At 37.8% G+C, this 25,621-nt stretch overlaps 1 protein-coding gene across 4 annotated transcripts; it reads right to left on the bottom strand.

Annotated features, from left to right (window-relative positions):
* Window positions 1-2,403: 2,403 nt before the first annotated feature.
* Window positions 2,404-25,128, bottom strand: GK5 (glycerol kinase 5). 4 transcript variants are annotated; one of them, XM_082767617.1, is made up of 16 exons: window positions 24,928-25,117; window positions 24,220-24,313; window positions 21,190-21,265; window positions 20,594-20,687; window positions 19,531-19,662; window positions 17,901-17,976; window positions 17,143-17,204; window positions 16,984-17,057; window positions 16,551-16,611; window positions 15,210-15,336; window positions 13,915-14,019; window positions 12,168-12,253; window positions 8,226-8,329; window positions 6,886-6,945; window positions 4,755-4,888; window positions 2,406-3,456 (listed from the first exon to the last, which is right to left on the bottom strand). In XM_082767617.1, the coding sequence occupies exons 1-16, from the start codon at window positions 25,066-25,068 to the stop codon at window positions 3,320-3,322; spliced, it is 1,563 nt and encodes a 520-aa protein (XP_082623743.1). In that variant the 5' UTR covers window positions 25,069-25,117; the 3' UTR covers window positions 2,406-3,319. The 4 variants fall into 4 exon arrangements, with proteins under 4 accessions (XP_082623744.1, XP_082623745.1, XP_082623743.1 ...); XM_082767620.1 differs by lacking the exon at window positions 2,406-3,456 and adding an exon at window positions 3,664-4,389 and having other exon boundaries at window positions 24,928-25,128; XM_082767618.1 differs by lacking the exons at window positions 24,220-24,313; window positions 24,928-25,117 and adding an exon at window positions 22,251-22,474 and having other exon boundaries at window positions 2,404-3,456; window positions 20,594-20,683.
* Window positions 25,129-25,621: the final 493 nt, after the last annotated feature.

Below are 25,621 nucleotides of genomic sequence, written 5' to 3'. Positions count from 1 at the left end.
GGTCTGTTCCAACGTGGGATATTCTACAGGTCTAATAAGCAATGGGATTATCTATCATCACGAGTGATACTTTCACCCCTATTTGTCTAGCCTACCTACCATCAGCACCACGCGCATCCACGGAGGCAGAGATCATTAACACATCTCTCAACTCAGTTCCTGATCTTCACAGGACCGATGAGGTGCATCACTGCCCAATCCTAAGTAAAACATTTGCAGTCTCAATATGGTGCATCTCTTAAAATGATAAAATTAAAAATTAGCAATATTTTTATTTTATTGTATTATTACATTTACTATCAAACTTAGCTGGTAGCAAGTATAAAATTGCATATTCTTTTCAAACTGAAAAACACCCCCAAGGCAAAATTTGAAGTGAAAATGAAAGGGCAGACGTAAAATCTGTCATCTTTTAAACAAAAGTTGGTATTAATGAGTTTACACAGTGCTCTCAGTGCCCTTCTATGTGACAATACTAACAAAAACTGAGACAGCAAAGTGCTGGTAAAAGTATGCCTAACCACTTAAAGCCCATTTCAAACTCACCATTGATCAACAGGTACCACTTCAAAATATCAGTACATAAAAAAATTCCTGAGAAGATATATATGTATATTTATAACAGATATACTGATGCTTAGTGATCAGTAACTGCAGTTCTTCACGATGTGGTGTCTATTAGCCTGTTCAGACTTGGGGCAGCTACTCATCACACGCTGTAGCAGATGCTACAATCTCCAAAGGCAGCTCCATCGCTGTCCAGAGAAGAGGACTATATAATACCTAGGGTCATCTTCTATCTTTCTAGCTGTGCTATGGCCAGGATGAAAACCACCACCAGGAAGAGGTGTGGTGCAAGGCACACAGATAACCGTTTTCAGGGGAATGGTTTGGACAGAATCAGATTCAGTTCCCATTAGATCTCTATTTGGGAATGCAGACCAGCGAAAACACAAAACTATAACAAGGAACAAAACTATAACAAAGTCAAGGAGATTTCATCAAGAGGGTAATATGTAGACATTATTCTTTAGGCAGACACTGATAAAACTACACTCATTCAGTGAGAACAAACCACAGAATAACTACAACCAAGGCCATAATCTTCTGCTAAAAACACCAGACTGAAATTCTTGTCTGTTTGGTTCTAGTAGAACCTTCTTGCCAGTAACGAGCATTTTTTTTTTTTTTTTTTTTTTTTTTTTAGCAGTGAGGTTGCAATCACACAAATTCAGAAGCTGAACAAGGGTGCAGAAGCACAGCAAGTGTTCCACATATTCTGTAACTACAGATTCTTGCCTTACAGCAGAAAGAGCAGTGGAGGGAACCTCATCAACAGACTTTTGTATTTGAGCTTTGGCATCTGAATATCTATGCGTTATTGGCCAAAAAGAAAAATTCCAAGTATCTAAAGAGGAACCAAACACACAGGCTGCATAGCTCTTCCAGATTAGTAGGAACCAGCAAACAGACCTCTATTCTGGACTTCAGGTCGGGATTCCCATCAAAGTAGGTTCAGGAATGAAAGGTGGTCTCAATAAAGATGAGCTTTAGCCAGATCTTGATCTAGATCTGCTCTACATAAACATGAAATTACGAGCTGCATCATCCAGAGAGGCTGTAGTAACTACGGGAACCGTTAGGTTAGCTCACTGAAGATCTGGGTAGTAGGAAGGACTCCCTGCACAGCCTTTTGGGAACTGTCAAGTGGATACAGGGTGGGCCAACAACACAGAGCTTGCAGTAATGGTCAGTTTAATAGTGCCTTAGCTTGAGGAAAGAAGTGCTTGTAAGCAGAATTATCTTACTTTCAATAACCATAGCCTGTATACCCTCAGAACCCATAATTAGAATAAATGCAAGTCTCTTCAGGGAGATGAAGACAACTTGTGTATATGCCCCCAAGACTGCAGGCCACATTATGGGTTGTCATGGCCTTTATCAACTTCAAGGATATACAGATTAAAAAAAAAAAAAAAAAAAAAAAAAAAGGAGGGGGCAGAAGCACCAAGATGTAGCCCAGGTTGAAAGACAGAAAATGACAGAAAGATAAGGAAGAAAACAAAAGATAAGTCAAGCTAATGCTGGCAGGTGGGGTCTAGATTGAAGAAGGATGGAGCTAGAGTAGGTACCCCAACTCATGGTGGATGACTGAAAACCTTAGGAAATGGGGTATGATTTGACCATCTATGTTTCAGCACAAGAAAAAGTGAGTGCCAGTTCTTTGTTCTCTCTTCAATGAGAAGTCTATAAGCATCTTTTGTCTCCAGTTTCTGTGGGCTACGATCACCCACAGCTCGAACTGGTTATTATTCTGAAATGAAAATGGTTGATAATTTTACAATGTGAAAGTGATTTGCACACACTCCTGAGAAACGTAAATAATTTAAGATTAGTGATAAATGCATGATTACGTTTCTTTAATTACAATTTATTTTAAAAATATGAAAGTAATAACTCCAAAAATACACTTTTGACCGTTTCATCTAATAATAATAGAATGTAGTGAGTGAAGTGAGGGTCTTGAAAATACTGATGTTAGTTTTCTTTTAAGAAGTTAGACAGCATACCTGTAACGATATTTAACATATTTGTACTAATAATGCCAGATAATGCATTTTTTTTTAAATCTTTATAACTTAAAAAAAATAGCTACAAATAGATAGGAAACATGAGTTACAAAAAACCCTGGAAAGATGCATCTTTTATGGAGTCCTGAAAGCACATTTGCTTTTGTATTTCATCTTAATTTAGTGCTTATCCCTAGGTACCATGGAAATGTTATCACACCGCTAGGTCGAATGCTTCCTTACAAAGTCAAACAAAATGTGCTAACAGGCTACTATCAAGAAAGTATCTTTATACACAACCAATTCCACACCTCCCCTCCAAATATTCATTTTACTTTTCTTACAAATACCTGGGGAAGTATATGTCCCTTTTTCCCCTCCTTGATGGTTAACATATCAAAGCTTTCAAAGATCAGAAGGGAGGTGAGTTCCTCAGAAGAAAACACATCATAGGAAAAAACTCCCCATCTGTAACGCAGGGTTATAGGATTCAAGCAGCTGGGCCACCCAAAGGAGGTCACTGAAGGGACACAAATGCTGCAGCTGGTCTACAGCTGTCATGAAGACAATATGAAGGTTCATTACGGAGTGATAAGTAATCTAGCAGCAGGAAGGTTACTCAAGTACCATGTAACTTTTTCTATCTACCATCACAAATTTCAGTTACAGTTTTTATTGTCCCATTAGTTACAAAGTTTTATAAATATTAACAAAACATTTGAATCCTTCTGTGATTAAAATGTCAGTTTCTACCAGTGCAGGGAGCGTTTCACTGCTTGCATCCAGGTATCCATAGCAGGTCTGTATTCCTCCAAGTCCTTCTGGGGCTCAAAAACTGCTTCTATTCGCCTCAGCTTCTTTAGTTGTTCTTTGTCAGTCCAAAGTCCTATAAACAGAAAGTTCATTCTCAAACGCAACCGTAAATGTTTTCTTTTTGTTGTTTAATTTATTTCCAGGAGATCCAAACCAGAAACACAATAAGAAGTCACGACAGCTTTTCTTTATTCAACCAACAACTTTCTCAGAGGGAAGCATGTTTTTTTACATCGTGAAACTCCCTTCCAATAGTATCCACTTGTTTGGAATGCTGACAACAGCACATCTGCTTAACTGGGATGGTTTCCAAGGAACAGCTCTGGTACAGTGAAGCTCACTAAAATTTCATCAACACTGTGCTTTCAGCTGCAGGTCCCTTGAAATGGAGAAGGGCCACAGAAACCAAGACTCAGCACTAGGTGCTTTCCCACTGCCTCAAAAATGGTATAGATTGCAGAGAACTGGCACTACCTATTCAGGATAATTCATGGTATTGAAAAATTCTTGTCTATCAAGGACTTCCTTACAGTGTTAATTGCTGAATAAATCTTACCTGAGCATGTATTTTTTATCTTACAGTTATGTTATTTACATATCACAGCAATTATAATAGAAGTATAGATACACCTACAAAGCATATTTCCGCTATGGAAGAGCACTGGCAGTTTGTAGTTTCAAGTCAAGTTAATTATACGTCAGTTCTTTGTGAGTAAAGCTAGATTTTCCACCATCCCCACAACGAATTAATTTCGTAATTCCATTGTGCATATTTATGTGAAAACCTTAAAAAAAATAAAGGCTTGGTTCAGAGATGACAGGACACAGCTCCACTATGAATGACACTGCTCAACATACGCAAAGCAGCTTCCTTGTCACATGATCCATCCACACCAAGCACAGCTTCACGCAGGATGAAAATGGAAAGGGACACACAGTGCCCGGGTCGAGAAAGGGGGAGGGAGCAAAGACAGGATTCACCTCTCTTCTCCAGCACTGTATCCTCCTAAATGTAAATGAACCTTGCAAATCTTCATGCAGATACATTTCACATTAAACTCACTGTTGCTATTCGTTTATGTAAAACTGAACAAGCAAATTAGGACATTGTGATAAAAATACAAACATGGTCCTTATTTGGTTAACGTATGACCTGCTTTCTTGGGTCCGTGAAATACAACCACAAGGGTAAAAGGGATTATGTGGAGAAGGGCAAACACTTCTTATCTTGGCTTCCTACAAAAATGGGTGAAATAATCCTTTGGGGGACATTTTACAATGATTTGAGGTTATGCACTGTTTTACTTTTTCCTTATCTACAAACATATATATTATGAGGGGAAAACAAAACCTTCAGAAATGTATACATACCTGAAGCAAGACCTGCTAGAAAAGCTGCACCAAGACTAGACATATCTGTGTTTGCAGGCTTTTCTATTTTCTTATTAATCAAATCTGAAGTCATCTGCATCACAAAACTATTATTACTGACGCCTCCATCAGCTCTACAGGAAAGAGGAATAAAAGGCAAAAAAAATAAAATAAAAAAAACACATGCTTAGTTCAAACGCTTACTGCCAACATTTCAGACACCTATGCATAAATCTATCAGTTATGCACAAACATTTCCATTTTCTTGGAAAATTTAGAGGCCAGCACAGGGTGCCAAGAGAAAAAAAGATGCCTTTAATTTGGGCGTCTGAGGGAGGACAGGAGGGGGGGACACACAACAGACACATTGTTGAAAGTTTTGAGAGCTCTATCCTCAAAACTACACATCTCCCTGATTGCAATGTTAGGGTTTACAAAATTATCACCATAACATGACAATAGTCAAAACCATTACATTAAACAAACCCTTTCCAAGGGCTCTCACACCTGTAAAAGTGCTTTTTGCATTACTAGTAAATATTTGTATTAGGAAACTGAAATGCCTTCATGAGCATAAGGCTTCCACCTATTTTGTTTACTTCCTTCCTAATTGCACAATGTCTGAGACCTTCCCTATGCTTTCCTTGATAGTGTTGAGACAAGCAAAGAGAAGTAATAAGGATGTAGAGGATAAATGAAAACGATGACTTTGTAGGTGGCAAAAGCAAGGGAGAAACAAAGGATAGAGTATACTAGCTAAGGCAGGAATTAACATTCAGCAGAGAGTAAGTATGCTGAAGACAGGATAAAAACAAAGTCAGAAGGTATTGGTAGATATTGAACTTGTGAGGACAAGAGTGGGAGAGAAATTTACAACCCAACTGTAAAAGCGATTAAGTGTGTCATTACCCTCTAATGCTTAATCCACAAGCTAAATTGCTGCTCATCTTAGCTAACTCTATTATAGTCACTACATGAAATGGCAATCTTCTGTTAATGAATAAAACAGAACACGGTCACACAATTTAAAAGTTTACATTACAATGTAAATGAAATTTAAATTCTAAGGTTCCCTAGGCAGTACTTTCACACTTTGTATTTTTCAATGTGCAATCTCCATAGGACTTCCCAACTTCTGTGCACAATTTTGTACATAAAAAAAGCCTCATAAGGAACAAGGAATTCCAATACTTTCCACCCCTTCCCTCTTCAGTACTGCCCCAATCCTGGCTGTTTTTTTTTGTTTGTTTGTTTGTTTTAAATGTTGGCCTACTCTGTCCCAGTATACAATGTAACACCCAAACTTTTACCTTCCCCTACCTCTGTACTTGCACCTTTCTTCCACCACTCAAAATTCTGAATTCTCAACTGTCTACATGCCTGCCAGTCTACTTCTTCCTTTGCATGAATATCACTGGTGGGTTGGAGGAAAGAGAGGGACAGAAACACTCTCCTTGCTGTTCTTGACTGTGATATTACAATAACCTCTGGTTGTCAGAAGGAGAACTTTAGAAAGCTTTTCTCTGGAGAGGCTTGAGGCTCTAAAGCAACTGGTTTGTACAACAGCATCTACTAAAACATGCAAAGTAGTTTTCCAGCAACACATAATTCAGCTAAATATTTCCAAGAGGTTGTGAAAAGCATGTTCTAGGAATCACCATCACCTCACTGAATTTGATTTGCCTCTCAAAAGACAAACAAAGCCAACATCTTGACAGTTGAATTGTGAAAATATTCTTCTTTGTACACCTCACAGATAGATTCAGTTTCAACTGTCTTGAAAAACTGATCGGTCTGTGACAGACCCCACATAAAAAATTCCAGTAAAACAGGATTTTGTAATAAAGGGTAGAATGACCTTTGTAATAGGCATTCCTGTGTGTACTCTAACACTACATAAAAGCACAAACTTGGTTGCTTTTTTTTTGTTTTGTTTTAAATTAGAGCAAGTCATTACTCACCTGTTGATAATCACCAATGCCTATGGTTTAATTAATAATCCTTCCATGCCACTTTTAAAGCTACATTAACATTTTACTTGGTAACAATCTATTTCTCAGCAGCAGAACATAAAGTTCACACCTGTTTAAATCAAACTCCCATGTATCAACTTAAGTTACATGAAACTTACCGAACAGTTTGAAGAGGAATGTGTACCTTCTTCACAATGATATCATAAAGCTGCTTGTTTCTTTAAAAAAATATTTAGTTTAAATAAGCATTTTGTATTCCATACAGTGTCTCCAGTATCTACACAGTTAAAAAATAAAATACAAGGCAAAAAATGCCTCAGTAGTGTCAAAACTGTTGCACAGATAACAAGTTTCCAGAACACATATATAATTTTTTTTTTTTAAAGACTGAAATTGTTCTGTTATACGTCGTGAAGACACAAGTATGGCTAAATCACAGCACATTTTATAGCAAAGGCACTGTAGAAGGTACATTTATTCCCACCTGAAAACGATTATAGGTTTTCACAGACAAGATGCAACTACCGATGTAAGAAGTGGTTTAGAGTGAGGAAAGTGTGCTCACAGAAGTGTTAATTGGAGTTTATCCTGCTGTTTTTTAAAGGGAACATCTGAAAGCTTTTGGTTTGACCTGTTCTGAAACAATTTCATTTAACTGGAAAAAAAACAACTATGCACAAAGGGTCTCTACTTTGTTTTCAGAAGACGCAGGCTTCAGTTCAGGAACTGCATCTCAGGTTTTTCTTACAATGAAAAAGAAACTGCATTAGGGACTATTGCAGCAATACAGAATGTCACCTTTCTCCAGACACTTTTTTTTTTTTTTTTTTTTTTGCCTCTTTGCAGGAGGTTCATATGCCCAAGGCAGAGAGCTGGTGACTAAACAACAGGAATAGCGAGCGTCCCATAATTGGCCACAGTAAGGCACAAGCCAGGATCAAGCTACATTCACCTTCAGTTCAGGGCATGCTGGCTGGGATTGCAAGACAGAACAATTTGTTTCACAGTGAGCTACTGATGTGATCATACCAGTGGCTATCAGCAATATTTGCAATCCTGACAGTTAGATCTGGAAGTTCTTGTCCATTCACATATTTAAAAATATCTAAGGTGCACAATAGAGATTCAAACTTTGGCTAATATAACGCTTCCAACACACATTGCTGGAGTGGGCTACAGCTTCTGATAGAACATTTCGAAGAAGGTAAAGACAAACTTCCAAAAGAAAATATTTTTAGAACACGCAGAAAACAATATAATTTAAGGACCCCACATGATAACTTAATAACAAAAACTCCAAGCTAATAAATATACACAAGTTTATTTATAATGTATTCAAGAAAAGAAAAGAAGCAGCATCTAAAATTCCTTTTCAATGTTACTGCAATGGATTACTGCAATTCATATTTTACAAACTGCAGAAATCAATGCATCCATTTAACGCTGCTGGTTAAAACAAGAGCGAACATGACAATGTACAAGACAATTAAGCAGTTACCTGAAAGCTACAGATTCCAATATAGCTCGTACAAGGTGACTTCTGCTTGTAGTAGGTTTCAGCCCCATGAAAGAGGCACATAAATACAGGTCATTTGCAGAAACCTGTGGAAAAGATTTCACAGTGAGTTCAGTGAGCTGTGTTTGTAGGCTTTGAGAAAGAAGTCAAATAGTAAGAAAAAAATAACTTACGACAGTTACAGGCAGCATAGTGAAAGAAGAAAATTGAAAACAATATGTAAGCAGTGTATAGTGTTATTAACTAGCTCAGCGAACAGTTTAGTCTCTTTCAACAGCAAAAAGTTTAAGTGACTTACTAAGTAACATTAATCTGTGTGACTTCTCTTTCAAATTCATACAGCGTACGCAACAAGTGTCTAGACAGGGCACACTGATATAGCTGTTCTCTAGCAAAATTTCACTTATTTTATAAACTCTCCTGAACTTCTGAAGGACAGACTTTTAAGTATCACTGAAAAGGACAGTGATCATTATTCAGGTGAATTGGTTTGTACTACAGGCTGTTTTCAGTGACACCAATAAACAGTTTCCACCTAAAAGTCTAATGATCACTAAGTTGTCTTTTTTTGCAGGAGAACTGGAGGACTGATTTATGAATCTCCTCTTTACCCCTTCACTCCTTTGATGAACTTTATGACAAAATATTGCTTTGCTAGTCCATAGGTATTTTGTGACAATGTTAAGTTCTATTTTCACTGTAGAGTAATTTTCGATTTGAAACAACCTTCTCCATATCAATTATGACAATACTTAAAAGAAGTTTGAATTTTATACTTATAAAATGCATAGACACACAAAGTAAATGAAGAAAATGCTAGCGTATAAAAAATGATGTATGGATAGGTACATATGCAGCAGCCCAAGAATAGAAGATGTTGAACTATGACTTAAATAGTAGATCATGATCAGCAACTACCAAAAAATGGGTTCCTAAATAGAAAAAAATTGCACTTTTATGGTCTAAGAAAATATTCCCTTCCCCCCCCTCCCCCAATACACAAGTAACCTTTCCATTCTGGGCTGGGAATGGAACTACCTTTCCAGCCCAGAAGCATAAGAAAGATTCATTATTTAGGTTCACAGATTCTCATATACTGGAGGGCAAACCAAAAAGCATGGATTCATGTTCTACATAAAGGCGAGGATTTGACAGAATCATCCATTTAAAAAGAGTAGCCATTAAAAAAGGTTGTACATATACATGCATACGGCAAACCAAGAGCTCTCTGTTCTTGCTGTTACTACCAACCACAGCAAATTAAATCTGGAAACCCCTGTTCCTTGAAGAATCAGAATGATTAATGCACATATTCACTCAGTTTCATATCTACTTTCACAATGATGCTTCCCTTTCAACAGGCTGCATCACAGCAGTAGAATTCAGTAAGAAAGAAACTCATTCTTTCTGCCTTAATATGGATAAACTGAGAAACATTTTACTCTGTGTAGGAAATGAACATATGGGCTTCATAACCCCCCCCCCAACTGCCATGATTTTGAGGTCTAAGAAACATTGTCATACAATCCATTCATGCTAGCATCCAGCCAGTGAAGCAGACTCGTTACTGTTGTAGAAGCGTTCAATTCTCTTCTTGTCCCTTTTTCATACTATTTAATCTATTCCATCAATGTAGATTCTCTCACTGTGAGTCTACTAGCTAAGTCCCACTAGAGCAAGGAAGGCACTGGTGGATGCTATTAGTGGTTACCAGGAGTCACAGTTGAAAAGAAACTCATTCAGTTTTCTAAGTACAGGTCCTAAACACGGAGTGGGAATATTTGAGTTAGGAAAAAAAGAAGACTGAATCAAATCAATGTTTACCAAGCACCTAGCTGGGGTTCCTTCTGGAGTCAGTGTCAAGAAAGAAGGGGAAAACAAAACACCACAAAACAAACAAAAAAAAACAAACAAAAATAAACAAACAAAAAGGAGGTTTTAGCAACACTTGTAGAACCTTTATAGAATTGAAGAATAGAATTAAATGTTCAAAAAAGATTCAGACTAACATTTGTCTACCTTGGGTCTCCTGTCTACAAATACTGGAATTGGTCATGGCTCAACACTTCCTTATTCAGAGCACAATTACTCACAGTAAATGCTAAATGAAAGAATCTTAGCATAGCCAAGCTTTATTGCCCTAAAAATAAAGCTAATGATTAGGGTGTTTGTGAGAGGATAGCTGGCCTACCTGTACGAGAAATTATTTTTTTTCCTTAAGACACTAACCCTGGGAATGATCAAACTGAATATGGTGGTTCCAAAACCTTTTGGAACCACACTGGAAGACAAGCTGTCAAAAGCATTCCACGTAATTCCCAATGTACATATTCAAACCAATGAATTAAAAGATTTGTAAGGGAAAGCAAAAGACAGTGGTGATATTTTTTTTTGAGAAAAGAATAATACTGTTTTCAGCTTGATGGCATTTCTTTATTTGTTCAGGTAGGATAATAACCTCTGAACAACCAAGAGATTCAAATACCAGTTGTCTATACATTAAAGAACCAGCTGACAATGGGCATTCCTCTATGCTTTCCTCTCAGTGTGCCTGGGCCCTCTGTCCAATGAAGGTCATAATGCCAATAATCCAAAAAGACAACGCAGAGACCAGGTCTACACCATGGAGTTTCTCCTGAACAGCCACACTGCTTAAAAAACAAATAATGATTTGTGGAGAAAAACTGCTCTTTTCATGCTGCCAAACCCACAATGTAGTTACGCTGCTGAAAGCATTTTAGTCAGACTATCTCACATTGCTTAGGACAGCAGCATACCAAGACAAAAACTTTAGGGACTCTGCAGTCCCTAAGCCAGGGAATGCTACATTAGCAAAACCTCTTTATTCTCATTCTGTATGCAGGTTTGCCTAGGAGTTCTGACTTGCAGCTCTGCTATATTTTGTTGTGAGAAATTACAAAATTATTAGTACCAACTGTCAAGCCCACAGTGAAAGCAACTGCTCTAAAGCTCAATAGGCAGTATGTCAGCTCCCCAGTTCCACCATTTGTCATGTAACAGAACATATTAACTGGGATTCCCATCAGTTCTAAACTAGACTGAACTGCATCATCAACATCACCCCCCTTGCTGCCCCTGCGCACTAATGGCAGCTCACCTCCTAACAGAATTCAAAAGGGATCATGAAGCAGAGGTAGAAAAGACTGACTTGGTAGACGTGTAGTCTTTAGCATAAACAGAAAGCAAATAAAAAGAACCCAGGACCTGTGACCCAGAGGGGATCAAGTAATTGCAGGAAGCTCCTTCATTAAAGAGTAAAATAGAAGAGAGCTACTGGAAAATGTAGGGAACTGAAATGCAGAGTGAATGCCAGGAACTCCTCACTGTACAAGTTGTACTCAGTAACAATACCAACAAAATTCCAGATGGAAAAAAAATAGATTAAAACTTGCAGAACCAAGAAATGTCTGAATGTTACTGTCTTTGCTTTTCCTAACACCAGGACCTGCGATCATACCTGTACTCATATTTAAGTACGTGCTGAAGCGCAACTAATATCTTTAAAAGAGGCAGAATAAAATTATTTTAGAACTGTGCTTAGAAGGATTATCTCAATGAAAGCCCTACACTGAGTGGAAAAGCTATGGGTTTGGTTTCTGTCTGTGGGTACCACCTGTGGGCAAGTCACTTAGTTTATCAGTCCCTCAGGTCACCATCTGCAAAATGGAAGTAATTTTCCTGCTTTGTAGGCTTTTTCTCTTGCAAATGGAAGGACTGTTTAAGTATTCTTTTATCACAATGATCCTCACACATTGTGGTATGGGACAGAGAGTAAGAACCTATTACAGAATAATTACAGTGATAAGATGTAAAGTACTACATCAAAACAAGATAAAAGTTAAAATTTTAACTGAGTAATTATTAAGAATATATTCTTAGTCATATTAAAAACTATAAGTTTACCTGAAAACCTGGAACAAAACAAACGCCTTGAGAATCAACAATACTCCGTGCCATTTCTGCTGTTTCATCTACATTGGTGAAAAGATCTGCAAAGACGCATAGGTCGTATGTTTGTATTAATTTTGATTTCTTCATATATCACAAAGGGACAAAAAGCTAGAGTTGGGCTATCTCCTCTTGCAGTATTTCTCAAACATGTTTTAAGGGAAAACAATACCTCTGTACTTCATGTCCATCAATCACATAAAAAATCCTATTCAGATGAAAACTAAATTAAAAAGATCCTCTCGTAACTGCTATTCCTTTTAATCTTCACATCCTGTAGAAGATCATTAACTTTCCAGTCAAATAGACGTAAACAGGAGTTAAGACTAACAATAGCACCCTAAGTACGCTAAAAACTTAAATGTTGCAAAACCTAAGACATGTTTTTCTTGTTTCCCTGCAAATACACTGTTACTGTCAGCCTAAGCACAAAATGACTACAAAGTCTTTAATATATTTTTTATCAGCACTTACAATATTTTTACAAGTGACTGACACAAATCTAAGTACAGTAGGTCCTAATATCATACCAATAATATTAAGTATGGATAAGTAGCATGGAATTTGATGAAGCACTGATACTTGTATCTGTAGCACTGAACTACATGTTGAAATGAGTCCTTTTCTCAAAAGATCAGTGGATTAATCAAACGTTGAATGAAGACCTGAGGATCAATCTTCGTCATACTCAACCCTTTAGGGCATATAAACATGCGTTTGTGTGTACATATGCACCAGCACTTGAGAACTTCAAGAAATGTGGGATTTTGTGATAAGCTATATATCAGGAAAAACTTTCTCAGATAAACCAAAATTTAGGAGATGAGTTCCTTTTTTTGCATCCCACTAAGGCATACTGAGTTTCTAAGAAAATGGGTAAATAGTGTATTAGAGCACTCAGAAGAGCTGTCCTATAAACAATCAGTAATTCTCAACATCAACTACCGGAGGGCTAGATTTTTCTTTAATCATTTATTAAACTGATGTGAAAATCCTTTCATTACATAATAATCAAAAGCCAAAAGGCACATTACTTGTATGTGCCACACTCATAACACTGTTAACTTTTAAAAATAATGTTCATAACTCAAATCTGTTACTAATTCTGAGATGTACAGCTAGTGAGCTCTCAAAAGCATTAAAACAAATTTTTACGGAAAGTAACGTTTACAATCATGCTACCTAGACTTAATTAATAGTCAGTTTCTGTGCTGCTTCTCAACAATATCTAGCCTAAAACAAGTCTCCTTTACAACAATTCTATTCAAGAGTGGATACCCAGCTTAAATAAAAAAAAGAAAAGATACAAGAAAATTTATGCTCCGAAGAAAACAAGTGAGGAGCATAACATTCCAGGAATATAAATGTACATACGTAAGACGTCTCGAGAGGTAGAATCTGAAGAGGAAATGGTTATACAAACTGTGCAAACCAATCAGAGGCATTTTAAGAGGACAAATTAATTTTACTTCATTAATCAGTTCCAATTTTTGAATAAGGAAAATTTATAGTAGTGCCTCAACTATCTGCAGTAAACACACTCACCAAAAAACTACTGCATTAACTATGGATATTCCACTGTCCAAAACATGTAGGATAATTTCTTCAGTTATGGATAAGAAAACCAAGCCCAATACCATAACGATAACCCTATAAAGCAGTAATGTATTTCATCGTACTACAAAATCAAATAACTACTTACTTATATCCTGAGCCCATTTTATGGCATTGCCAATGTCTGACATACAGCCTTCAGTTATGTAGACAACTTCATCCCCAATTTTCCAACCAATCAGTGGATATAGATCTTTATTATTTTCCATGAAACAAACCAAAAACATCAATTAAATTTAAATGCTTCCAGGGAAACATGCATGCAACCCCAAAATAAATCAAGCTAAATAAAAGTATTTCCTTAACAGAATTTAAGTTAAAAAATAACAGTGGTTTACATTAAAATTGATTAAAATTTAGTGGTTGAATTACAAAAGACCTTAACATTTTATTAAACCAAATTAAGCTAAAAAAAGCACCACCCAATTATAAAAAGTCTTGAAACTATAGAAAAAAAAAAAGCTATCTGCACTTTTTTTTAAGCAGAAAGAAATTACTGTTTTACTCTACCAAATAATTTTGGCTTTGCAATAATGCAAAACAAGTCCTTGAATTTTTTTTCCCTTTTATCTCAGAAGAAAGGCAGAAATAAGCTATCACTATTGCTTTATTTGAAAATATAGTACAGAATCTTTCAAGTAGTACCTTCAAAAAGACAGCTATCACATTTAAATAGCCAATAATGAGAACAAACATGACAATTTGTTCTCCCCTTTACCCTCCCCAAGACCACGCTGAAACCTTAAAAAGAAAATAGAGGTATCCTCCTTAAAGTGTGAACACAAACACCTTTGTGTTTGATATGTATTAGTAAGAAGATAAATTCAAAGTCTTCAAGCACCTGCCAGACTGAAAAGGATACACCTGATACTACTTAACTGTTTTGCAGTATCTCACCATACCACTAGGTGTGATAGAGAACAATCACATTTAATGTGAAAGCAAAAAGATTTAGTATCTAGCTGACTCACAGACATTTCCCAGGGCTGCACCTGGACAAACGGGTTCTTCAGGTCACTTAACCTAAGCATTTGGTGGCCTCTGCAATAAAAACTGCACAAACCTCAAGTACCCTAACTGTCCTTGAAGCCCGGTTTGCAATGATAAGAGCACTCAGACCTTCTGTAACCATGCTCAGGCACAGTGATCACTGGTAATGCAACAAGGATAGATGACTCCCAGCAACTACATGACCAGGAAAGACAGAGGACCAAGCCTTTTTTTTTTTTTCCTCTCTATTCCAGTACTGTATAATACTGCTATCTTTCTACAGCTAAAAACAGAAGGCAAAGCGTAACTGTATTTTATCCATTTTTGTATCCTCATCAATAATAGCTGTAAAGTAACATGAAATATTCAAAGAACAAGTGTTTACTAGCTTACCTCTCTTTGATGCATAGAGATTCCCTCCAGTATTAATGTTCCAAAAGCCACCTGTTCCCATCGTCAGTTTAACATCTCCTGGGAGGAAGCAGCATTCTCCAAACATGGCTGACTGCTGGTCAGCTACCTGCCATGCCAACCAAAATACACCAACAAGTTGGTTACCAACTACCAATCTACAATGCCACTGGATTTTAAAATAGCCATGTAAACATTTCAGAGTTCTGAATACATGTAACTATTCATACAGGAATTAAACATTTCTACACAAATTTTTCAACTATTAGCAGACCATTCAGATTTATCAGTCAGATTTATCACTAGAATCAAATTCTACCAAGTTTTGGGCTCAGCATGAACTTTTGAGCTATTGCTTGTGTCACTGAAAATATGTTGTGGAAACAAAGGACTGTTTCATGTTTTGGTACTTCACATGGATAAACGGGGCTTTTTTTTTTTAAAAAAAAAAAAAAAACAAAACTCCAGGGAGAAGAAGGGAGTAGCCTGGCCTGAGTTTCTGTTCCACCAAGTATCATGCTGAAGATGTGACGTCTTGGCTTCCTTTTTTCCTGCAACCCGTCCTGTACCAAATTATTTCATGCTCACCTCTTTCAACAACATTTTGTTAAACGTATTTGCTTATGTTTGTGCCTTGGTCTAACAGTAAATTTACAAGTAAGTAGAGGCTACAATTCTTCAAAAACAGCAGGAGGAATTCATACCAGGCCAACGATATTTTTTCCATTTAACTCAGTTGAAGCTCATTTTTTGTAGTCAAGTTCATTTTTTTTTTTTTTTTTAAAACATCATATCACTAAAGTAACATGTTTTTCTTATCAAAACCTTAAGTACTAACACAAGAAAATATTATTCTCCATTTCTTTTTAGGGTAAAATATATAAACAAACAAAAGGTACCACAAGTGGTTCTATTAACAAACATGCCTACATTTGCGCAGAGTCTTAGTGAAGTCACGCCAGGCTGTATCCCATTGCAAAACCGTATCTACAACAATGGATTTTAAGCCCAAGATATTACTGCAGCTTCAAATAGAAACCAGGTTTGTCAAGCCCTACACATTCCGTACTTAATCATCTCATCATCTAACCTTAAAGGACTGTAACCTCTAGAAATCCCTTCCCATCCCTCTCCTCCAAGCCAAAAACTCAGTTTTCAGAGCAAAATTCAATAACCCACTCTACTATAGTTAAGTCACACAGAAGTAATAGAGAATGCTTACTAAACAAGCACGTATTAAATCAGAACCAGATACAAAGAAATATAGAAATATACATATAGGAAATACAGAAATATAAATATAGGAAAAATACCTTCACTCACCAATGACATTATTGGAACAGGTACCCCAAATATTTCAGAGTCAGATGATCCAAAACTGAAGCTTCAAATAAATATTATAGAGAAAAATCGTAACCCTGAATTGACCATTGTTAAAACAAAACCAAGATAACTAAGGCCCAGCTCTGTATCATCAATCGAAGGTAATGCTACTATTTTATTTTAAAGAAAGCATTAAAACTATCACTTTAAGAAATACATCAGTAAAAATAAAGTTAGTAAAAATAAATTTTTGCATGTAGCATAGAAGTGTACTTATGCAGATAATCGTAACACGTGATTTCGTGCATCTATTTATTTATCTTAAATACTATTAAAGATACATATAAATAAATACATATATATTACTTTGCCTATGCAGGTTATGTTATTCTTAAAGAAGTTAATGTTCTTTTGAATATGCTGCTATAGTTACCTCGTGTCTTTCACTGGAGGATAAACAGACATTGGAATGGAAAGTAAACTAGACAAAGTGGGGTTCCAACATTTCTGAAATAATACAAAAAAAAAAAAATCAGCAATAGCTTCAAAAGTACATTAAATAGCAACAAAGATTTTTCTTAATAGCACATACCGTGAACGGTTCAAAAATGCCTGTAGAACTAGCATTTGAGTAGTCTGTGGCATATACAGAACCTAGCATAAAAAAAAAACAAACGTAAAATATTTGGGCATCTAAAATCTAAGTCATTAGAAACATTTTTTCTTTTAAACATGCCCACAGCTCCATGAAATATAAACTGAGTTTCTATAAGCAAAATCATAATGCATACCGCAAGTACACAGACTTTACCTGCTGTTCCCTACAAGGTGCGTATACTAATTACTTTATTTAACTCTCATGAAGCTGGCCAGAAAAGAGGTGATACTCTTTACAATATTTAGAGCACTGATTACATTGCAGTCCATCATAAATTTATACAATTGCTCAGGCATTAGCCTTCACACAGCTACCTCTTCTGGAACAGAAGCTTGTAATTCTTCCATGTTACAATTCGTTGTTCTTTTGCTTTCATGGGTACTTTTCTTTGAACAAGACTAATTAGTTCTGATCATTTTCTTTAGATCTTAAGCATTTCAGAGCTTGATTAGTTTGAATAATTACTTCCCTTTACTACTGTTCCATGCAGACCCAAAAATAATTCAGAAGTTTTTTTTTCTCTTTTTAAAAAAAAAACAACAATAAAAATCTTACAATATTCACCATTTATTAAAAAAGCATAAATTATCAAAGCATATTTAAATTATAAGAAATATTAGTTTTAGTCATTAATGTAATTGCTTAGATTCCGGTATATTTTATTAGTATTTAAGAGCAACTGTAACATTCACCTTTAGTCAATTTATACAGTAACCACGTGTCAACTGTTCCAAAGCAGCAATTATTTTTTTTGGCAGCTTCATCAGCCTGGGAACAAATATACATAAAAAAAAAAACAAAACTATTTACAACTGGATATGATGAAGAAGAACATATTTCATTTCTCCTTTTTTTGTTCTCTTTGTAGGTTAACGATAATTATGTCCTAAGAAAATAAGTCTCCAATTACCAATACTTCTAAAAAGGGCGAGTCACCTTTTAATATAATATTGTACCTTATAATGTATGTAATATCTTACAAAAAAACTGTTTGTGATCCTAAAAGAGAGAAAGGACAGTTTCTAATAGCTGCTGCAAAGAAAAGAAAAGCAATTATCCAATGTTCTACCGCAGTAGCATCAAAGATCTATGAAGGGAAATTTTCTAGTCACAATTCTAACAGTGGTGAAGGAGCAGTGATTGAAGAAAACAAGATCCAAAGCATACTATACTAAAAAAAAAAAAAAAAAAGCAATAAATATATTTTAAAACGTGTGCTTGAGAACAGTACGAAATAAGCAATTGCTTTCTGGTTTGTGATGTCTGTAAAGAGTCCAAAATGTTAATATTTTAACATTTTCCTTAAAATAAGCGGCTTATACATCATGTGATTTCTACTAACTGATACTGTGTACAGCTACAGAACTCATAAAAAAGGACATAGCTACAAATTCACACAAAATATGACTGGATACACTGTTCTCTGTAATCAAGAGACATTTTTGAGCTTCTTGGTTTGATATTCACGTATTTTAAATATCAGTGCCTGGAGAACTTATGGGACAACATTCATCTGACATCAAAGACTCAGCAGCTGCATACTTTCAATTTTGTAATATTTCAAATTCACACCTCACATTTTCAACAATATTTTCAAAACATGCAAGTAAAAACTATCACTAACTTTCTCAATAATTATGATGGAAAAAAATTGAACAACATTTTGAGCTTTCTTTGCACAGGAAATACTAAAATGGATGTTGATAATTTTATTCAAAAATGAACACAAAGTAAAAAGAAGCTCAAGTTATAAGTACTATCAGAAGAAACAAGGAAAAGAATAAGTATTAGAGCAAAGAATCAAGTAACAAACAGCTTTGTGTTCATTATTGCATTAGATTATTCCAGCACAACGTGTTTCCCAATTTACACTACAACAAAATGCAAAATAAATTGCAATGTTTGACTAAGTATGCTATTGTTTAGGCAACGATAAAAACTGAATAAGTGCAGACTGGTAAGGTAATACTGCCAGATGAAAACAAGCGTAATTATCACACAAAACTGAAGTGAAAACAACTTTAAAACAAAAGTACAATTATTAACAGTAAATTTATACAAAAGGAAATAAAGTGATTTGACTCTGCTTCTTATGCACAAAGAAAATTTCTTCCTACTACACATTTTCTAGACTCAGAGGCAAAAGTTGTATAAATGCGAGTAGATCTTATGTAGGTAGATAGGCTTTGACTGTTGATGAAGACTGTCATTCTGGTTCTTTTGAGGAAAAGCATGACCAAGGAAAACTGAAGAAGCCACAACCAACCTAAGTAACTAACCATTATTATGATTTAAGTTATTACTTTTCCCTTTCCAACTTACCTCAGGTATGTTTTTGAAAACCCACGACAACTTCATAGAAGTCTGGTGTGTTGAAAAAGTAAGAAAACTGGGAGCCAAATATCGATTGTTCCCAGTCAAGAAATGAAGTATTGTAAAAATAACATGGATTACCTGTTTCAAAATAAAACAATTAGTTTTCAATCTCACCCTTTAAAGGTTTCCGATAAATTTAGAATGACTAAAGATGACAAAATGACTACAGAGATGAAAGCAGCTGTCATAAGATTACATTCAGAATGCTCAAAATCTATTAGAGAATCCTTACATATGATGTCAGTGGCTAGCCTTCCCACAACAGACAGCAAAGAAAACAGCAGCTGCACTAATCAAGTCTGTTTCCTGATTTCTGCTGGCACACTGATAGAAACTGCATTACAAAATTACATTACCTATATGAACACAATGCACTATGTGGTAGACAGTGTTACAAACTGTTATTCCATTGAAAGTTCTTCTACATGACAGGCTCAATTATGTTTTAAGAGATTAAACAAAAATTACTAATTAATCAAAGTTCCAATCACAGAAGAAATCAGCATCAAAATGAAGTATTTAAATAATTATGGTTGATGCGCTAGGAATACACTTAAAAAAAGTAACTTAAGTTTTTCTATTTAGAGCAAGTGTTTCTCTTAAAACAAGTACAAGCCATGCGCAGCATAAAACATACCTTCTCCAGATAACCTCAGAGCACATTTAAAGAACACAACCAAAGCACTGCCAACCAAGAATTACCTGCACCCAAAATTTATGTTGCAGCTGTGCTAGCATGCAACATTTTAACACAAAAAAGACTAAAAAGTAACAAAACGCATGCTAGACCTACACATATCTTTTCCCACAATTAATGCACTTCATTTTTATCTTGGTACCATTTTCCATGCAAATCTTGCTTACTTTTTCTTTAAATGTTTGAGGCCATAGCATATTTTATTAGTATGTTAACATTATACTTGCAGTATTTCATATACTCTCCCTATTCATCACAAAAATTAAGCACTTATAACATGTTCAAGCAATATATAGCTTAGCAAAGTTTTACCTTCAGCAGAAGGGATCTGTTCCAGGAATTGACAAGTTCAGCACTTCTCAAGTCTTGCCAGCTTATGAAATTATGAAAAGGTTTCCCTGTCTTCCTGAAAAATAGTATTTGAATGTTCTCAATTGAAATCACAGAATATACGCAGCCCCCCCTCCCCCCTCCCAAAAAAAACAACACAACAAAACAAAACAAAACATCATACACCACTTCCGATCACAACATTTAACATGAGGTCAATTCCTAAAATTGCCTTCCTCTTGGATTTGAGAAACTGGTAACAAGCACCAAGACATTTTTGGTGTAAGGCTTCTCACCACAATTTACAGAAAAAAATCAGTCATATAATCATTTAGGTTGGAAAATACCTTCAAGGTCATCAAGACCAAACAATATACATTTTAATTTTTTTTTCAAATTATCAAAACAAAAATTCTGAACTGCTGTAAACCATGGCAATACAAACATAAGAGAATACGACTGACTGACTTTTGCTGCTTTTCAGAACCCTGATTCAGTTCAGGATTTCTACAAGCTGCTCCTGTCCAGTCTGTGGCAATGAATATAAACTCATTGCAGCTAACACACAGCATACCTACCTGTGCCATGTAATGAATGTTGCTCTCTGTGTTGAGATGCCAAGACCAGCAACTTGCCTCATGTGAAGTCCTGCAGCTAGAAGATGAAAAGAAAAAAAAACAATAAACAAGCAATAAATTCTAATATAACCATGAAAGCTATGGAATGTTTAGGAAATAATTTAATAAAATGTATCTCTATAGACTAACTGCGTGGCTAGAGCAGCAAAGTAACAAAGGACTTTGACCAACTGATTCCAAAGCAGGTCACTAAACCTACATAATTCACAAAGCAGTTGTGGCCCACTGACCCTTTGCACATTCTGAAAGACCTGTTGATACTTCACCTCAACAAATCCAGAGACAGGCCTATGTGTAAGACACCAATTAAAATGTTCATTTCACATGGATGAATGTGAACAAAAGCACAAAGTGATGAAATAATCTTCACAAAATCAAACGGAAAACCCAACAACCGAAAGACATTCCACAAAGAAACAACACAACATTGATTCTGTAGGCAGTGAAGAGATCGATTCCAATATACCACAACTTTTGACATCAATCTTTCAGAATGACATTATCTCACCTAAAATATTATATTCCTTCAGTAAGCTTTTAAAATTAATAAGAACAAACTAGTTTAGAATACTTATCACTGAATGCAGCATAGTATACTTCAAATTCAGAAGTAGAAAAGTCTACATTTGGGTATACACCCATTTTATTGTAATATATTACCTTCAAATAGCTGTAGCAAAACATCTTTTCTTATATATATACATATATATATACATATATATATATATGTATATGTGTAAAAATATGATGTAAACATTTAAATTTATCCCCAGCTACTTTTGAAGTGGCTGTAGTCAGTTTCCATAGTACCTCCATGCACGCTTAGAGAAGCAAAGTTGTGTGAAGAAGATATACGCTAAGGAATTCCACATCGATGTTTTGTACAAAACACTGTTGTCCTGAAGGGCTCTCAATCCAGCTATTTCAGTAAATCACAGGCTATGCAGGTACATATCACACACAACCTGCTAACGTCTCCAGGTACTTCTACCCCTTCTTACCTTCTGCCCCAAGGACCTCGCAGTCCTTGAGCTGAAGCAGGCATTAACAGCAAGACCCTCAACCAGCTGAAAATCAGATAGCAGGAGCACATGGGAGGAGGACATTGGAGCGGGTGGCTTGTGAACAGCAGTTTTTCCCTTCCAGTAGCAGCTAGGTGTAGACAAACCACACTGGTACTGCCGCAGCTCCTCGCCAGTTGGGGTGGCATGGCTTACTCCTCCCTATCTCCACAAGCTGCAGGATCCCACCACTTTTCTCCTAGCAGCTATGATGCTCTCTCAATTCCTCTATGAGGAGATCTAACTTCCATTAAAGGCGAAAAAGAAAACTGAAAACAAAAGATGGACACTTTTCAGCTAAGCTTGTGAGCTGTCTCTTGGAAGGGCTTAAACACCTGAGCAAGAGAGGAACGGGACCACAAAAGCTAGGAGCAATTTCCACCTTTATGCAGTACCAAGCTCCACCGGCTCACCCATCTGCACACAGAATCACATCTTAGCTCCACACAGTCCACAAACAAAATGCTCCTGTGCCTTCTTTCTGCTTTCAGATGTCCTTCCTGCCCCTGCTACCACACCCTCTTCTTGTGCTGGCACACTCGTGAAGCTTGGCTGGCACAAACAGCTACGTGGTGAGCTGACTCAGGAAACTGCTCTGGACATGAAACAACCCTGTGGAAAGAAGGGTGGGACTACTTCTTTTGACAGCAGCGTGGGCTTGTGTGCAATTACACACCTACTTAAAAATGCCTTGCGACAGGGCACACAGCTTGACGACGTGAAAAGCTTCCTCTTTTAACACTTGCTGAAGGATCTTGCTTCCTGATTCGCCCCACAGAATGGGAGTGGAAGAAGCTAGTAAGGCCTTCAGGGACTGAGGTGGCATTACTAATCTTGTAACAGAACAGTTGTGGCTGTTGAGAGAACAGACCAGGAGTCCAGAATAATCAGCTGCAGCTCACACCTGGTAATTGTTACTTTCTCTGTCCCCCTAAGCTGTCCTCCTAAGAGGAAAGAGCAGCTTTGCCTTGAACCAGGCTTGGAGGCAGAGCAAACACTTCAATACCACCAACCTGCAAAGAAAGGAGGTGCCTAAGGCATTGAACAAAAGAGCAAGTACAGATGCACATACACAGCAACGTGGCTGGGACACCCTGAGAAAGCGAGATGGGGTGAGGGACAGGCTCCTGGCATCAGCATGGAACAAAAGGTGACCCATGCTGGATAGTGGCACAATGGGAAAGTTGTGAGAGTTGTGGAAAGTGAGTGTGTGGTTAGAGCAGAATCCAGAAGAGGGAAAAGCAGAACAAAACAAAAAAATGCAACTATCACCAACAAAAAAAAAAACAAAACTACAGAACAAACAGAAGCCTGTTAGACAAGGGAGTTGTGTGTTATAAGGTATAGGGAATATAAAAAAGCTAGGCTTAAGTACACCTAGAAGAGAACAATAACAAGAAATCCCCTGGTAAGAACTGTTTGTAGTTTCAATGGACCAAGTGGGAATACCAGGTTGTAACAGGGAGGGCACAACTACATAGCACCCTCCCTTTGCTCTCTCATATGCTCACATCCACACACAGCAAGTGGCAGCAAAGGGGAATCAGAAGAGGAAACAAGCCTGCCCTCTGCTCAGACACAGAAGCATTTGGGGAAAGGAAGAGACTGGTATGCATGCTCCGGGAAGCTGGAGCAACAAGGCACTGTTGCTGAAGATCAAATCCAGTACACACACTGCTTCTCGTGCTTCAACCTTAATCTGGTCCCAGTGAATTGAAATAAGTAAGTAGAGGGGTTCTATTTTACATGATTGGGTAGTCCTTAAAGCGTGCTGTACACCTGTGCTCAGTGATGAATTTTCAGTATGATTTTTTAAATAAACAACAACCCTCACTTACTAGCTACTTAGCTAACAACTAGTTTTTAGCAAATAAGCAACTACTTTCTCAGACACTTAGTAAGCCATTACCTTGCACCGCCTCTTTTATTACACCAATAAATTGGCTCCACAGGACTTCGGGATCTAACTCAACCCAGCCAGGATGAGGATAAAGCGACTCTACCTGTTCACAAAAGATACACAGCATTATTACAGTCCCTCATCACAGAAACTGATCATCTGGTGAAAGTTTGAGCAAATGTGTTTGGTTTTGCTTTACTTCTAATTTTCTAAATCTCTACTGTGGTGGAAGAAATACACGTTTGCCACTTTCAAAGCAGAGCTGAACACAGGTGTGTGATCTGCAGAGCTCTTCCTCAGCCCCGGCAGAATAGAAGAGCCTAGCCCCCAGGCCCCGGGGAGCCAGCAGCGCCTCGCAGGGCTCCAGACTGGAGCCCAGGTTCCCTGAGGGCCTCCTGGATACCCAGGGATGCCAGAGGACGCCAGGACAGGGAGGCTGCCGACGAGTCGCATGGAAATCACGCCGAAACTCATCGCACTGCTCACACCTTCCTCACAGCAACCCTGCCCCAGCACCTGCTGACGAAGAGGCCGGTTCTGAAGATCACCTCGATCCCCACACCGCACAAAGCACGGGCAGCCTGCAGCCGCCCCCTCAGGGCGTGTGAGGGCACCCCCGGCAGGCCGCGCCCGCTGCTCGGAAGGCGCCGGCGGTGCGGGGCCGAGGGAGCCGCCGCCGCCCTCCCTCCCTCTTTCCTCCGTCCCCCCGGGCTTCACCTTCCTGCAGCTGGAGCCCCTGACGGCGGCCGCCCGGTCGTAGACGTGGCACTTGACCGCCGTGCTGCCCACGTCCACCCCCAGCACGTAGCGCGCGGGGGCGGCGGCGGCGCCGCCGCTCTCCGGCTGCCCGCACGGCATCGCCCGCCGGGCCCGCACCGCCCCGCGCGGCCGGGCCCGCCACGAAACCGCCCTGAGGAGAGGGCGGGCGGGGCCGCGGGGGGGTGGGCCCCGAGGCGGGGCCGGCCCCAGCAGTTAACCCCCTGCTGCCCTGCACCTCGGCTGGGCTGCGCCGGGTTACGGTTACCGAGTGCACCCCGCAGGTCTGCAGTTGGGCGCCAGATGTTGAAGGGTTTCTAAAAGGAATGGCTGGAGTGCCGCTGGAAAGCTTCTTCAGGGGGCTACCGGCTCTCAGGGAAGCAGTGTTTAAAACTAAGTCTTCCTCACAGCGGTACCAAATGGGGAAAAAACAAACAAACACACACACACAAGAGCAGGTGGGCGGTAAAGCCAAGGAGCAAACTGCACCAGCTTCCCTTTTGTTAGTAAGTTATTTGTCACAAACAAATTATATATAATTAGATTAAATCCTCATTTGCAGCAATGCTCCTGTGCTACTACCTTCCTTCACACAGAGAATCGCGTTCGAAGTTTATTTTAAAATAAAGTTAATGACAGAGACGTTCTCTCTTCA

Source organism: Aythya marila (genome assembly GCF_965140915.1).
Source record: "Aythya marila genome assembly, chromosome: 9".
NCBI classification, from domain to species: domain Eukaryota; kingdom Metazoa; phylum Chordata; class Aves; order Anseriformes; family Anatidae; genus Aythya; species Aythya marila.
This window is presented reverse-complemented; position numbering and strand designations above follow the sequence as displayed.